This window comes from Oncorhynchus masou, chromosome 29 (assembly GCF_036934945.1).
Source record: "Oncorhynchus masou masou isolate Uvic2021 chromosome 29, UVic_Omas_1.1, whole genome shotgun sequence".
Lineage (NCBI taxonomy): Eukaryota > Metazoa > Chordata > Actinopteri > Salmoniformes > Salmonidae > Oncorhynchus > Oncorhynchus masou.
Window position 1 is genome coordinate 88,065,798 of NC_088240.1, and position 15,295 is coordinate 88,081,092.

The 15,295-nt window shown below is 43.7% G+C and overlaps 2 protein-coding genes and 1 long non-coding RNA gene across 3 annotated transcripts in view; all 3 read left to right on the plus strand.

The window, feature by feature from the left end:
• ankrd28b (ankyrin repeat domain 28b) overlaps positions 1-3,202 on the plus strand; it is a 40,397-nt gene extending 37,195 nt beyond the window's left edge. Inside the window, exon 26 of the mRNA XM_064946760.1 lies at positions 1,364-3,202. Within this exon, the coding sequence (XP_064802832.1) occupies positions 1,364-1,656 (293 nt within the window). The 3' untranslated portion in view covers positions 1,657-3,202. The remainder of the gene's footprint in view (positions 1-1,363) is intronic.
• Positions 3,203-6,569: 3,367 nt separating this feature from the next.
• On the plus strand, positions 6,570-9,459 carry LOC135520915 (uncharacterized). Its single transcript, XR_010452464.1, has 4 exons — positions 6,570-6,783; positions 6,937-7,062; positions 7,815-8,322; positions 8,833-9,459. It is a non-coding gene; the product is annotated as an uncharacterized LOC135520915 (long non-coding RNA).
• A 934-nt stretch (positions 9,460-10,393) lies between these two features.
• LOC135520914 (uncharacterized) lies at positions 10,394-13,256 on the plus strand. Its single transcript, XM_064946758.1, has 4 exons — positions 10,394-11,955; positions 12,243-12,451; positions 12,788-12,875; positions 13,010-13,256. Exons 1-4 carry the CDS (start codon positions 10,635-10,637, stop codon positions 13,165-13,167), a joined length of 1,776 nt encoding a protein of 591 aa, XP_064802830.1. The 5' UTR covers positions 10,394-10,634; the 3' UTR covers positions 13,168-13,256.
• Positions 13,257-15,295: the final 2,039 nt, after the last annotated feature.

Sequence of the window (15,295 nt, forward strand, 5' to 3'; positions counted from 1 at the left end):
AGTTCAGTGTGTTGAATCAGAGGGCCTGTTGTCTGGACCGCTGGCGGTCTCTATGGGGGTACCACAGGGTTCAATTCTCGGGCCAACTCTTTTCTCTGTATACATCAATGATGTCGCTCTTGCTGCGGGTATTTCCTTGATCCACCTCTACGTAGACGACACCATTCTGTATACGCCTGGCACTTCTTTGGACACTGTGTTAACAAACCTCCAAATGAGCTACAATGCCATACGACTCCTTCCGTGGCCTCCAACTTCTCTTACACGCTAGTAAAACGAAATGCATGCTCTTCAACCGATCACTGCCCGCACCCACCCGCCCATCACTACTCTGGACGGTTCTGACTTAGAACATGTGGACAACTACAAATACCTAGGTTTCTGGCTAGACTGTAAACTCTCCTTCCAGACTTATATTAAGCATCTCAAATCCAAAATTTAATTTAGAATCGGTTCATATTTTGCAACAAAGCCTCCTTCACTCACGCTGCCAAACATACCCTCGTAAAACTGACTATCCTACCGATCCTCGACTTCGGCGATGTCATTTACAAAATACGCTACTCAACAAATTGGATGCCATCTATCACAGTGCCATCCGTTTTGTCACCAAAGCCCCATATACCAACCACCACTGCATCCTGTATGCTCTCGTCGCCAGACCCACTGGCTCCAGGTCATCTAGAAGTCTTTGCTAGGTAAAGCTCGCCATTATCTCAGCTCACTGGTCATCATAACACCCACCCGAGGCACGCGCTGCAGCAGGTATGTCATCCCCAAAGCCAATACCTCTTTGGCTGCCTTTCCTTCCAGTTTTCTGCTGCCAATGACTGGAACAAATTGCAAAAATCACTGAAGTTGGAGACCTATCTCCCTCACCAACTTTAAGCATCAGCTATCTGAGCAGCTCACCGATCGCTGCAGCTATACACAGCCCATCCAACTACCTACCTCATCCCCATAGTTTTTTTTTTCTTTTGCACACCAGTATTTCTACTTGCACATCATCATCTGCACATCTATCATTCGTGTTCATTTTCTGAATTGTAATTACTTTGCTACTATGACCTATTTATGCCTTACCTTACTCCATTTGCTCACACTGTATATAGATGTTTCTATTGTTATTGACTATACTTATCCCATGTGGAACTCTGTTTTTTTGTCGCACTACTTTGCTTTATCTTGGCCAGGTCGCAGTTGGAAATGAGAACTTGTTCTCAACTGGCCTACCTGGTTAAATAAAATTGTCTTAACACCAGGCTAGGAGATGCCAAGTTATTTCATGTTTTTCACCAAAAGTGTTGTTGTAAACAGTGATGCTCCTGAAGTTATCCTCTGTGGTTCTGTTTGTACCCCTCAGGTTACACGCCTGCCTTGGCCTGCGCCCCCAACAAAGACGTGGCGGATTGCCTGGCGCTGATCCTGGCCACCATGATGCCCGTGTCCCCCTGCACCCCGGCACCCAGCCTGACCTTCAGTGCCATTAACCACTACACTACCAGCCCCTCCAAGAGTGTTACCTTCGACAGCCTGCCCGTGCTGCGCAGCGAACACAGCTCCTACTGCAGCTTCAACAACATCGGCCACCGCGGCCACGACGAAGGCTTCTACAAGGATGAGGAACTCAACGACTCAGACTCGGAGACGTACTGAGAGTGGTGGTGGTCGCTGCCCAGGAGGGGAGCCAGAAAGAAGGGAGGCAAGTGCAGGCGGATGGACAGCGAAGTGGGGCAGAGGCCACAAAGAAATACACACCTACACACACCGTGTCTTAAATCACCATAGCCAGCTTTGGGAGGGCACGAGCCAAGACAGTCCGCACAGGAGCCTTAAGAGTCCCGCAAATAGAGAAAAGGAGGGAGAGGGGGAGGTGCAACAGGCTGGCTGGCCCACACTCATCCTCTCGTACCACCAGGTTCCCTTCCAGCAGATACTGGACTTCAGAGGAACTGCTGCTGCTATACCCCATCTTTACCTTTACCCACAAAGGTCCTAAACGGTAGAAACTGTCTGGCAAACAGACAGACATACACCTTATGATGGCAATAACCTGTAGTCCAAGGGGATAGTAGCACTTCACTGAGAGCAAAACAGACAGGGACCAAAAGATGTGGAAGAAGCCTTTTTAAAACCTGTTTTTACTAGAAATTGGTCTGAGAAAAGACATAAGGAGTGATGTTTCATGAGTGTGATTGTCATGTTTATCCGCACACTAAGACAGTCAGAACGCACCTAGCCTCTTGTCTGTAATCCATGTGGGAGGGGAAATCATTTATTTTCTATGAACACATTTTAATAAAATCATTCATGTCTTAAGCTCTGTGGGAAACAACAAATTGTAGTATTTGCTCTCATGAGTAATTTCAAAGATTAAATGGAACCCTATACTGAATAGTACACTACTGTTGAACAGGGCCCATAGGGTTCTGGTCAAAAGCAGTGCACTCTAAAGGAAAAAGGGTGCCATTTGGGATGTAGTTTTGCAATACCGGTATGTGAGCAACAGGACTTTTTAAATTGATAAATATTACATTTGTTTATTAAACCTACCTGTCCTTTGCCCTCTAGAAAATATTTTAGAAAGTAAATTATTCATTCATGTATTCTTTCTTGTGATATTTGTCATTTTGTGCCTTCGTTAGTTACTGAGGGGAGGTTAGGAGAGTAAGGGCAGCTGTATGAGCGAAAACAATGATGCACATTAAGTACTACAACGTTTGTGAAAAGCACTGATACTATTCCGAGGCATGTGAGGTGGAAAACATGTCTCCCTTGGAGAGGAGAAACACTGTACACCAATGGTAGGACAGCAGCATTTAGATTTTCTTCTGTTGGAAAATAAATATCTTATTTGTCTTTGATCTTATAATCAATGTTTTTGACAGGTTTTGCTTGCTTTAACTTCAAAAAATGAAACCACTCAATCCTTTTATGTGATTGCTTGTTCAAGTCCCCATTTGTCTCTTTTTGAAGATCATTTTAACTGGAAATATGTACAAAACATTTGCTATGTTCATCAAATCAGGAACAGGAGGTCCACAGGTTTTGTTTCCTTATCTTTCTTCTAAAATGATGAAACTAGCATGTACATATGAAATAGTGACTGAATTTGAAACTTCCATGAATTATTTCACTATCTGAAGATTGCTGTATATTTTATGAGTAATAAAAGAAATGAGTTATGTTATTTAATGATGAACTATGGTTTCTGTTTTATGTGACAACCGCAGTATAAGGCCATTTCTAGGTGTCAGGCAATGACTGGTGCCAATAACCCAAAAGAAAGGCTACAAGGAACAAGAATTGTCTCTTATTGTCAAAGTGATAAATTGCATGTACCTTGGCCTAACGGTGTGGGTTATGTATTTTATTTTGCATTGCGTCCTCAACATTACATTAAGGGCAATAATAGCCTACACTGATTTACAACTCGCAGGATTTCCATGGGTGAGCTTTCAACCCAAATCTGTACAGCAGATTTCTTCACCTGATAAGAAACGGCGGGAGCAGTTGTCTGATTCTTGCTCGTGCTGGAGGTGCGTTCATTTTGGCAAGGAAATGTGCTGATTTTGCAACGACATGGAGAAGAAAGTGTTCAAGGTAGGCATGTTGTATTTTTTAATTCTCAAATTATATATTACTGGATTAAATATTGTTTAATATAAAACTACAAAGTCTATGGCCGGGGAGTCTTGACAGTTGATTAAAGGTACGTTAGAATCTGCTGTGGGTCAAGGGTTATAACACCACCCTCATATTTACGTCGTAAATTGCACGCTATTCCCTATGTAGGCTAGTGCATTACTTATATCCAAGAGCTATACACAGGTTGCCTGACGTCCCGAAAAACAATGGCCTGAATGCGTGTATCTTGTTATGACTAAACCTCAGCTAGCAACAATAAACTGCGTGTGGAGAATCCTAGATTGTTATTGATACCACGACTTGTTTGGAGGTATTTTGACTGATATGTCTATGCAATTGTAGCGTGTGGTTTATTCTGCGTTGTGTACTTTTAATTAGGACGCTGCCACAACTGAAGGTCTGCTAGTTGAATTATTTTTATTTGCCCTGCACACGAAGAGAGAACACACATTGTTAACTTTTGGCGTCAGTCAAAATACCACGTGCAATTGTAGCGTGTGGTTTATTCTGCGTTGCGTTGTGTACTTTAATTAGGACGCTGCCACAACTGAAGGTCTGCTAGTTGAATTATTTTTATTTGCCATGCACACGAAGAGAGGACACACATAGTTAACTCTTGGCGTGGTCCTAGCTCTCAGGCACCTTACTAGCCGAAGGTCAGGCAAAAGAACAATAAGGGGGTACGGAAATACAGATAACCCGCGATGGACCAAACCAAAATATACAAAACTTTTACAATCACATGTATGTACAATATTGATGTGGAAAAGTGTTTGTACACCAAAGAAAAACATTAGCTAATGCAGCTGTAATTAAATAAATACACTGAATTATTATGATTATCAAATTATTAACATCCCCTCTTGACCTGACCTATATGAATTGGTCCTTGTGTGCAATTTGGTGCATAATCTAGGGAACAACATCATACTGCTTGCTACACAATGGTTAAAATTCACTACCTAGCTAACCAACAACATCTGTAACAATGTATTTCAGACAAGGACTCATTGTGCAAATGTATTTGTTTGCAATAAACATCGAGACAAAATATAGTTTAAGTCAGCACTGTTTTATTTTGCCACATAGTTTCATTCAAATTTTCTTGCTAAACAACCAACCAGTGAAAAGAGCGCCACAGTAAAGTTGTCATAATAACCATAAAACCTAGCGGTCAAACAGGGAAATGGTTCCAATCGTTTTTCCTCCATTTCTCGTATAGGTGATTTTGAAACACACACAATTAGAGCTGTGTTTCATGTAGACTTACCCTGATGTGACGTTTTTATAACCATGTACATCTCTCACAGACAAGGTGACTTTTATATACTTAGGCTCTATTTCATCTCAGATTAGAAAATGCTTATTAGCATCAAAGTAGACATGCAAAACTACAAATTCCTGCAAGCTCCTAAACTTCATCTCCAGCTGACACCTTTGCTAACAGGTTTTGTATCTATTTAAAACTTGCACTTAACAGTCCACAGAGTTGTCCATTTTTAAAGAAATGCAGCCAATTTATTCATTACATTTAGCTAACATAGATAGTAAGAATCTCTTGATTAACTTTTGCCTCCATCAGCATGATTGTAATGACATTTGTAGTTCTTTATGATAACCACATTAGCAGCTAATTAGCATTCCATGTTGGGTAAATACAGGCGAATATATTGATAAAAGTCACTAGAGATTTACACAGATATCAAACTGTCACACCAGGGTAAACCTACCTGAACCACAGCCCTTATTTTGTGAAAATGGAATGGAATGGTGGAAAAACAATTGGAACCATTTCCCTGTTTTGACCGCTAGGTTTTATGGGTATTATGACTCATAATGTGGTACTCTATAGGGCTCCGGCCAAAATAAGTGCTGTCTTTCAGGAATCAGGAATGACCTCACCCTCATAGACCTGGGTGACCCCATCAATGACGGTGATGTTATGAAGGAAGTCAAGTAAGTGATTTACACTAATGACACATGTGACTGGTTACAGGATCACATAGGCCTACAAATACAGATTCTGTAGTAGGTCAAAGATCACCACCTATGGAGAGGTAGGCACAGAGCCATGTATTTGGTAAGTTGGGACATTCAAATATCTGCATTATGTTGCATTTACATCAATATGTATACATTACATGACACAGTATAATCAAAGATATCCATGAGAGCTGGATCCCCATGGGCAATATTGACATTTTTAACACTAATATGTACCTGAACATCTATTTTATAATTGACTTATAATGAAAGGTTCAAAGGCGCTAACATGGAGTCATGCCTAAAAGTTGTCAGAATTCTCTAAATATATGACTCTGCATAGGCCGAGTCATCTCATAGTATTGGAACCATAGAATTCGAGTGATTCTATTCAAATTCTAGAATGATTCATTTTACTTCTATGATTCTAATTCTATAATTGGAACACATCCTCACACTCACATTATAGTGACCTTAGAGTGATTCCTTTTTCTGTATCTAGACCCGATACAGATCAGAGAGACAGACCAAGTTGGAAGAGGCTGTTCTAGAGACAGATATCCCAACTCTGTGACTTGAGGATGAAGGAGAAATGAAGATGCAGGAGGCTGATCTGAAGACAGATGGCACGTCTCAGTCACAGGAGGTTGAAGGAGAGAGTGAGTTGGACGAGGCCATTGTCATCCCATCTCAGTCACAGGAGGTATGATGCATTGCGTTGTGTTTTAATGACGCAGTGAAGATTAAAATGCCAAATTAATTTCCCAAGCTTTAGCTTATCAAGGTCTTCTAATCTAGGAGGCCAAAGGAGAGAGTGAGTTGAAACAGGTTGATCTGAAGATATCCACATCAACTCTGACACTGGAGGTCGAAGGAGAGAGTGAGTTGAAACAGGTTGATCTGAAGATATCCACATCAACTCTGACACTGGAGGTCGAAGGAGAGAGTGAGTTGAATCAGGTTGATCTGAAGACATCCACATCAACTTTGACACTAGAGGTCGAAGGAGAGAGTGAGTTGAATCAGGTTGATCTGAAGACATCCACATCAACTCTGACACTGTAGGTCGAAGGAGAGAGTGTGATGCAGGAGAGTGATGATCTAGAGACAGCTGGGCCATCTCAATCCCAGGAGACTGAACGAGTGGCAAAGGTAAATGCTTCCAGATAACAGTGTGTGTGTGTGTGTGTGCACATGTCTGTTTGTGCACGCAGACAGTAGTTCGTAAACAGACATTGTGTTAACAGTGCTATGGCGAATTTGATTGAATTCCAGCATAAGTCTGCTTTCTGTCGTCCCCATCAGGCTGCAGTGGTGACCTTCACTACCGTGACCCGCAAGGCTGCAGCCTCCCAGACCAGCCTCACCCTCAGCAGGGGAAAGAGAAGCTACCCAGACCTACACACCTTTGTGCAGGACATGAAGGATGGGGTAGTTGCTCTTTGGCTTCCCCATGCATTTTTTATTTATTTCACTTTTATTTAGGCTAGTTGAGAACAAGTTCTCATTTACAACTGCGAACTGGCCAAGATAAAGCAAAGCAGTGTGAGACAGACACAACACAGTTACACATGGAATAAACAATAAACATGCATAAACAAGTCAATGACACAGTAGGAAAAAAAGACAGTCTATATACAGTGTGTGCAAACGGCATGAGGAGGTAGGCAAAAAATAGGCCATAGTAGCAAAGAATTACAATTTAGCAGATTAACACTGGAGTGATAAAAGAGCAGATGCAAGTAGAGATACTGGTGTGCAAAAGAGCAGAAAAGTAAATGAAAACAGTATGGGGATGAGGTAGGTAGATTGGGTGGGCTATTTACAGATGCATCCCCTAGATATGTTCTCTATTGGAGCCTTGGTCAACAATAGTTCAGTATATAAGGAATAGGGGCCATTTGGGAAGCAGACATAACATGGGGACAATCTCAGTTGCATTCTCCTTGAGTCCTCTCTTCTCAAAACCCATTGGATGAGAAAGATCTCCCTTTTGACCATCTCGTCCAATGGGTTTTGAGAAGGTGGTGAGGTGTCTCGGGCAAATACAAGGGACTCAACTGACCAATCAGGGATGTTTGGATGTGGCCTAGTTCCGTAGCTGTCCATCCATAACGTAATCTAAGAGAATAGAGGTAATGTCATGTAGTTTAATTGTGTACCTTTTTTTATGTACTTTTCAGCCATTGGAATCTGCTGAGTGAGAATATGCGTGCCAGGGTGAGTTATAGTCACTTCTAAAGTAGTTCATGTTGGTAAGATGGACCAAACATTCCAAACTCCTATGGGTGGAAATCGTGCAGGACCTTTAATTCAGAGGTTCCATAACTTTTTCACTCAGGCCCCCTTTCCAGCATTGTGGAACATCCTGAACCACTGCTTCAATTGACTAGCTTGAATAAACACATGGTGCAGCAGTGCAGCTCCGTTAACAAACTAACTCTGTATGGTCTTTTAACATTTCAGATGAGCAGAGATGAGTTTAGTGCAAGGTGCATGGATATTACAAATTGGGTGATGGAGTCTACATCCACTGTGGTCGTTCCTGCCTCACCATGCACCATGCAGATCAGGCACTCTGATTCGTCAAGCTCTTCTGGATCAGGAAGTCAGATTCAGCTTTTGTGGCGGACCCAGTAGACGCACCAGTTCTGGAACTACTTGCAGCACACCTATCCCCTCCTCTCACAGGTACCTACCCCTATCCCCTCCTCTCACAGGTACTTACCCCTATCCCCTCGTCCCACAGGTACCTACCCCTATCCCCTCCTCTCACAGGTACCTACCCCTATCCCCTCCTCTCACAGGTACCTACCCCTATCCCCTCCTCTCACAGGTACCAACCCCTATCCCCTCCTCACAGGTACCAATCCCTATCCCCCCTACAGCTAACCCTTATCTCCTCCTAAACCTATGGTTACCCCTATCCCCTCCTCTTGTAAGTCTTTCTAAAAACATTATTCCCATGTCCCTTGTTATTAGTACAAATATCCATTCCAGATCCACTTAGTGAGAAATACTACACAACCACTCTAAAAGGTTTACTCTAAATGTTAATATTTGGTCAGGAGTGTCATTTGAGATGGTTCACAATGCTTCCTTTGAATAACAATAACAAGGTTGAGTTTGTGTCCAAATTCTTGGATCATGTTTTTTATTTTGTTACCATGTACTATTTCATTTCTGTTGTGCATTCTGCAGGTCCATGACCTCTTTGCTGAGTGATGACGAAGAGCGATATGTCTCCTCACCTGAGGGTGGTGATAGAGAGATGAGACACAGACCCCACTCTGCACCACTGAGTTCTGTGTTTGGAATCTCTGAGGATTCTGTCTTCAACATGGTCCAGAGAGGCCAGTCGCAGAGTGACATCGTACTGTCGTCCAGTTGGAGTAGACGGGAGAAATACAGACCTGTCAAAATACCAACGGACACCAGGTTTATGATGGGTATTGTAGAGTTGGTAATGAACCTTCTCAACTCTAGATTGGCTGAGCTAATGCAAAGTTTCAGTCAGGGAACTCTAGGTCCGCTGTCTGGTAGTATCTCAGCAAGTCAGCAGTTTGCCCAAGAAATGCTAAGCATGGTGTCTGCTAAGATGTATTCCCATGCCATAGAGCATATTGCGCATGGCCACAAGTCTCATCCAAGTCAATTTCTGTCCCACAACAGAATGACAGAAGTGTCATCCGATGTTGTGGATCTTGTACTTGAGGTTGTTGGGATAACAGGATTTTTGGATAGCAGGAGCCCGTCAAGGCCACAGAGTGCCTGCTCCTACAACTCAGCTAGTGGAGCAATAGATATGAGAGCTCTTGCTGGGGACTTGGTCAGACAGGTGTCTGTCAAACTCAGACCCTTTGTCTCTGAGAGTCAATTCTCCACCATGTCCATGACAGATCTGTCATCATCTATTTCTGACTCCACCTTGAAGCAGTTGTGTTGTAGCTCTACTGTTGCAACTGTCTGCCAATCAAACAAAACGGACCTCGAGAGCCAGAGACCAACCGACCTGTCAGCCAGAGACCTTTGAGGACATGGATATCTCAGATATCCTCCAGGGCCCGTTGGATGTTTGAGGAGGCTGCTATGATAAAGCACCCAGAGATGTCCACCTCGACAATATACAGGTCTCTGCTTCTCGACTCATCTCTCGCCTCCTCTCACATGGTCACTGAGAGCATTATCTTCAACAGCCCACGCCCATCAGAGGAGAATGTGAATATTCAGAATGTGCTCCCTGTTGTTAAAGTTGACATCCTCCATGGTCAACCAGTGGAGGGGTATATCGTCAAAGCTGAGCAATGCATCACTCAGGTCATTCAGGATGCAGCTGTGACATTTACTGGCGTGCTGGATAAAACCGACACTTGTGGGAAACTGTCGGAAGTTCTGTCTGTCTGCGTTTCCGCGGAAAATATTGAGGATGCATCCTCTGATCTATTTGGTGGAATTGTTTCCGACCTGCATGAGGTATCTGAGGTCAATAAGACCTCCATGCGTACGAAATCAGGTCGCAAAATGTTCTGGATGGAAGTGAGTTCAGGTTCCCAGAAGATTTATAACAAAACCCTGGACAAACTGAGGAAGCTTTTCACCCCTCACCTTCTCACTGAGGGAAAAATTATCCAAATCGAGCTCTATGACATTGGACTACTTGTAACTGAGACCACTGTGGAGGTATCTCATGTACAGAAGATAGACATTAATATCTCTTCAATGTCCTCAGCTCACACTCGACACCTGCACTAAAGGGGTCATCAAAAAAGTATTCTCTGTGCTGAGGGTGGAGACTTCAACCAGAAGATGGACTCAATTTCGAAATTGGAGAGCCTCAGCCGAGATTGCCAAGCTCACACGATCTCGTAGTGCAGCCAGCAGATCCTCTTAACATTTCCATCCAGAGCTTTCACAGTGCTGAGTTCCAAGCTACGGCCAAACAGAATGTGCGTGAGGCCATTCTCAGAGCTGCTAGCGAAGCCAACTGTTCTTTGCCACAGAGCATGCCTAGCAGCACCTTCTCACACCATGTGGTTTCTACAACTGAAGATATAGTGAATATGATCATGCAAGACCTTGAAAGTCTATCCCAGTACACAGTGGAGGATGCAGACTCCTTCCCACTAGGAGAGAAAAAGCTGCAGTCCCAGCTCAATCCCAGAGTTGTCTTTGACACCTTATTGGATGCTGCTCAAACCATGTACCACAGAGTAAAGGATAGACTGAACATATTTTTGTCTTTTCCACCCGTGTCAGTCACCACAGCCAAAGATGTGCTGGACTCCACCCCTGTGGAGACACTCAGATGCTCAAAGTCCCCTGACACTGCTCTTGTTAAGGACAGGAGCCGCCCCCCGTCTGTGAGAAGTGAGAAGCCATTTTCAAAAGTCAGTTTGACTAAAAGGTCTAAAGCCCTTGTGTCTTCGAGTGGCTCCTCCACAGACCACCATGTAATTGACACATGCAGTGAGGATGTCACTCTGCCCCCTAGGAGTATGTCAGTTGTGAGCGACACCAGTTTGAAGAGAGCCTCTCCTCTCCATGGTAGTGGATTGAGTGAAAGTTGTGAACCTCTTGTGGCTCTACAAGACGGAACAGTGGCAGTCAGCCAAGAAGGCTTGAGCAAAACTGCAAAGAAGACGCTCAGCTTGATCCTAAATGTGATCAAGTGCAGATTGGCCAACTCTGAGAGTTCATCTGTTGGGCAGAATGCAAGTGAGGAGTGTCTGATAGCCACTAACATGTTAGACTCTCTACTGGAGAGCCTTGACATGTTGCCTGACATGAGTGCTGCCAATGAGATCACAAGAACAGAATGCCATACCTCTAACGCAATGGACAAGACAGGTTCACAGTCAGCGCTTGTGAATCAACAAGAAATAAACATATCTGACACCAGTATCATAGTGAAAACTATAATGGATACATTGAAGACAGACGACCCAGAGATGACTTCAGCAGAAGAAAATCTGGATAGGCTCCTGTCAATTGAAGCCCTTCAAGATGCGTCTGGCAACCTGATCGCAAAGGTCCATGGTCTCATTCAGGAGATAACCATAAGCCGCCAGCTTCAATCCACGACTGGCCACAGAAGCCTCTCTCAACCAGCGCTGCCAAAGCCAGCACTGAGGAAGCTGTCAAAGGACGATGCGTCAGAGCTCGTTTACAGCTTTGCCCAGACTTCTGTTAGCAGACTCCTGGGACAGTGTTTGGGTAGGCCTATGCCACCCACCGCTGACAGGGTTTTGGATCAGGTCATCAAGTTGATGACAGACATGGTGATGGACAGCCTGACTGATCTGTCCAAGTCTGCAATGGAGGATGGTAAGTGAAAGTACCTCTTCATCTGCATAGGACTTCATTGTAACATGATGCTCACTCCATTGCGTTTTATGATGAACTTTGCTGTTTGCGTCCAAAATTGCACCTTCTTCCATATTTAGTGCACTACTTTTGACCAGAGCCAGACGCTATGGGCCCTGTTCAAAAGTTGTGCACTATAAAGGGAAGAGAATGCCTTTTGGGACACAGTGACTGATTTCCATTGTTTTGTCCTCTTCTCCCAGTTATTGTACCCAAGTCGGTCACACCAGCTTTGTCTTCTTACTTAGACACCAGCAATGCCGCAAGTGACATCACTCATTGTGTTGTGGCTGACCTTAATGCCACTGAGGAATTCCCTGCCAGGGGCCTTAGCCCGGCTGATGTAAAGGCTGATGGCATGGCCCACCTTCCCTCTGCCAGGGGGGAAGAGACTAAGAAGAACAGGAAGTGGCATTTCCTACACAAAATTGTCAAGATTCCAAAGATCAGGATTAAGGTAGAGGGCTCAGTGTCTTTAGATTACCTCTGTAAGGCAGGGCTGAAATGCACCCTACAGATTCACTAAACCCCTATTGTCTCTGCATTTAAACAATGCTGTTATTGTCTTTAGGAAGTTGAGTGAGACCGCCGTAATACAATCCTAATACACATGGGAGAGAGTCAATGGTTATGTCCCAAATTGCATCCTATTCCCTATATAGTGCACTACTTTGACCAGAGCTCTATGGACCCTTGTCAAAAGTAGTGCCTTACGTAGCCAATAGGGTGCCTTTTGGGATGCATGCCATATATTTTACACAGGCTCAGTTGTCCTGATGTGTTTTGTCAACAGCTGTTCAAGACAAAAGGGGAACCGAAGAGCCACCCTGAACAGGATTCTCTACCTACCAAACGTCTCAGAGAGACTCGTATTTCACAGGGTAAGTGATAAGCATCGATAATGTCATATTGATGTATCATCCTATGGCCAGCTTGTTAAAACGGTGACTACAGATACAGGCGGACAGACAGATACACACATTAATTTTCTGATTATGAAATACTCTTATCACAGATGCTGAGTGTGAAGTTCCATCCACTTCCCCACCCAAGGAGGCCCTGACAACCACACTGGCCCCTGCTCCCCAGGAGTCCCAGTCCCGTAAACACCCTCTCATAGTCAGGGTTGTTGCATCCCCACACCTACCAGTGAAGCACCACAGGCTAGTATGAGCGGTAGCTCTGGGTTGTTGTGAACTAACACCTGGCTACCAAGTAGATGTGCTTTTCAGGATGCCAAGACACACAGGCTTTTCTGGGACCATTCCCATTGTACATCTTTCTGCAGTAGGCTTAACTATGGTAGTTCGATTTGGAATGAATTTGCCATAATAGTTAAGGAAGGAAAGATAAGACCTTAACTCAGTGGTGTTTCTAGGAATGGGAGCCTTCTCAATAGCTTCAGTGTTCTGTTTCATGGGGTGTATTTCCTCTGCATCTATCACATGACCTAAATAGGCTATGCTGTTCTGGAAGAAAGAACATCTCTCTTTTAACCTTCATATTGCAGACTTTGTCTTTTTGGGACTTCTTCAAGATTTCTCATGTGCTCTTGTGTCACGCATATCATCAATATAACAGATGACCCCTTCTATACCTTGTAGGATCTGAACCATCATTTTCTGAAAAATATGACGCACAGGCAACACCATAAGGAAGCCTGTTGACCTTAAAACAACCCCTTGTGTATTCATGGTGAGATAGTGCTTAGACCGCTCCTCTAACTGTACAAATCCAGCTTTGTTAAAGTCTCACCTCCGGTCAGCTTTTTGAACAAGTCCTGTGTTTTTGGTAAGGGATACTGATCTACTTCCAGCCACGGATTGATAGTTACCTTGTAATCTCCACATATTCTTACAGTACTGTCTGTTTTCAGGATACACACAATTGGAGCAGCCCATTGACTGTAGTTAACTGGACTAAGGACCCCTTCTGACTCCAACGTAACTAGCTGTTTTTCAACCGCTTCTCGAAGTGCATACGGTACTGGGCAAGGACTGCAGAACTTATGTGCAGCCCTATTAGTTACATGTAGCTTGGCTGTGATACCTTTTAGCATCCCTAGCTCTGGCTGAAACAGAAATATTGTTCACACAAACCATCTACTGTCTCTACAGCTGTTACTGTTCATGTGACCAGTCTAGCTTCAACTGACTGATCCAGTCTCTACCCAGCAGGGCAGGACCATTTCCTTCTACCACCAGCAAGTCTAAAAAAGTTGTACTCCCATTACACTTGACCTTGACTAATGACTGTTTACTGTATGTTTTTAAACACCCAATTTTACCCTTTTGAACTTGCGGTTGTACACCCTTCTGATATCAAACTGCTGCACCTGTATCAACTTCCATGTTGAGTCTCACATCATCTATCCTTACATAGTCTTTACGTCTACTGCAAACAGTTCAGTTCCTGTTCCGTTACCCAACTCATAGTCAGTGGTGAAAACGGCGGAGGTCCCTTTATCAGTTCTCACTCTCATTTGAGATGTAATGCTCCAAACTCTGGCACTTGAGTGCGATGCAATGCTCCTGTGTTGAAATGACGTTCTTGTCCTCTCTCTCGCTGGTGTGCGTTGCCCTGATCATCGTTGCTCCACTCGTCTTCCTGCAGTCACAGTAATGAGGCCTCTCTCTCTCTCAGTAGCATCCAGGTGCTTATTCAATTTCACCTGCCACGTTTAATTGTTTCCCACTTGACGCGAGCGGCAAGTCATGGCTACGTGTCCTTTCTTCTTGGCATTCCGGATGCTCAAAATCCACGTAGCTCCACTCATCTGGCTTGCGCACTTTTCCCACACAATGGTAACATGGTTTACAGGTTGCCTCCGTTTTCTTGACAACGCTTTTCTCCTCAACTGCATTTGATTTGAAAGTATTTTGTTTAGACTGCAGTGTGCTTTTCCTTGTGACTTCAAAAGAAAATCCCATATCCACAGCCAGTGCTAATGTTAAATCTTGTGTGAGCTCCATTCAGTAAACGGTCTCTCAGCTCTGCAATTTTAACACCACACAGATATCACGTAAGGACAGACTGAATTTTCTTAAACTAGCCAAATACTCACTAATCGACTCTCCCTCGAGTTGACTCCTTGCATGACATTTACATCTTTCAGCAATACAATTTGTTATCGGTATGTAATGACCTTTCAACAGCGCAACCAACTGTCAACGTTGTTTCACTTGGTTTCTGAGGCGCATTAAAGTCCTGTAATGACCTGACTAGATCATAAAGGAACAATTGTCCAGACAGATGATTGAGTTTACAAATTGACGGTTTAGTAACCCAACTTTACGCAGAC

Excerpts from the sequence above, each read along its gene's own strand:
- LOC135520914 (XM_064946758.1), top strand. The coding sequence starts at position 10,635 with ATGCCTAGCAGCACCTTCTCACACCATGTGGTTTCTACAACTGAAGAT. Across the intron at positions 11,956-12,242 it reads CAAGTCTGCAATGGAGGATG|ACACCAGCAATGCCGCAAGT; the intron begins GTAAGTGAAAGT and ends CTTCTTACTTAG. Across the intron at positions 12,452-12,787 it reads TTCCAAAGATCAGGATTAAG|CTGTTCAAGACAAAAGGGGA; the intron begins GTAGAGGGCTCA and ends TTTTGTCAACAG.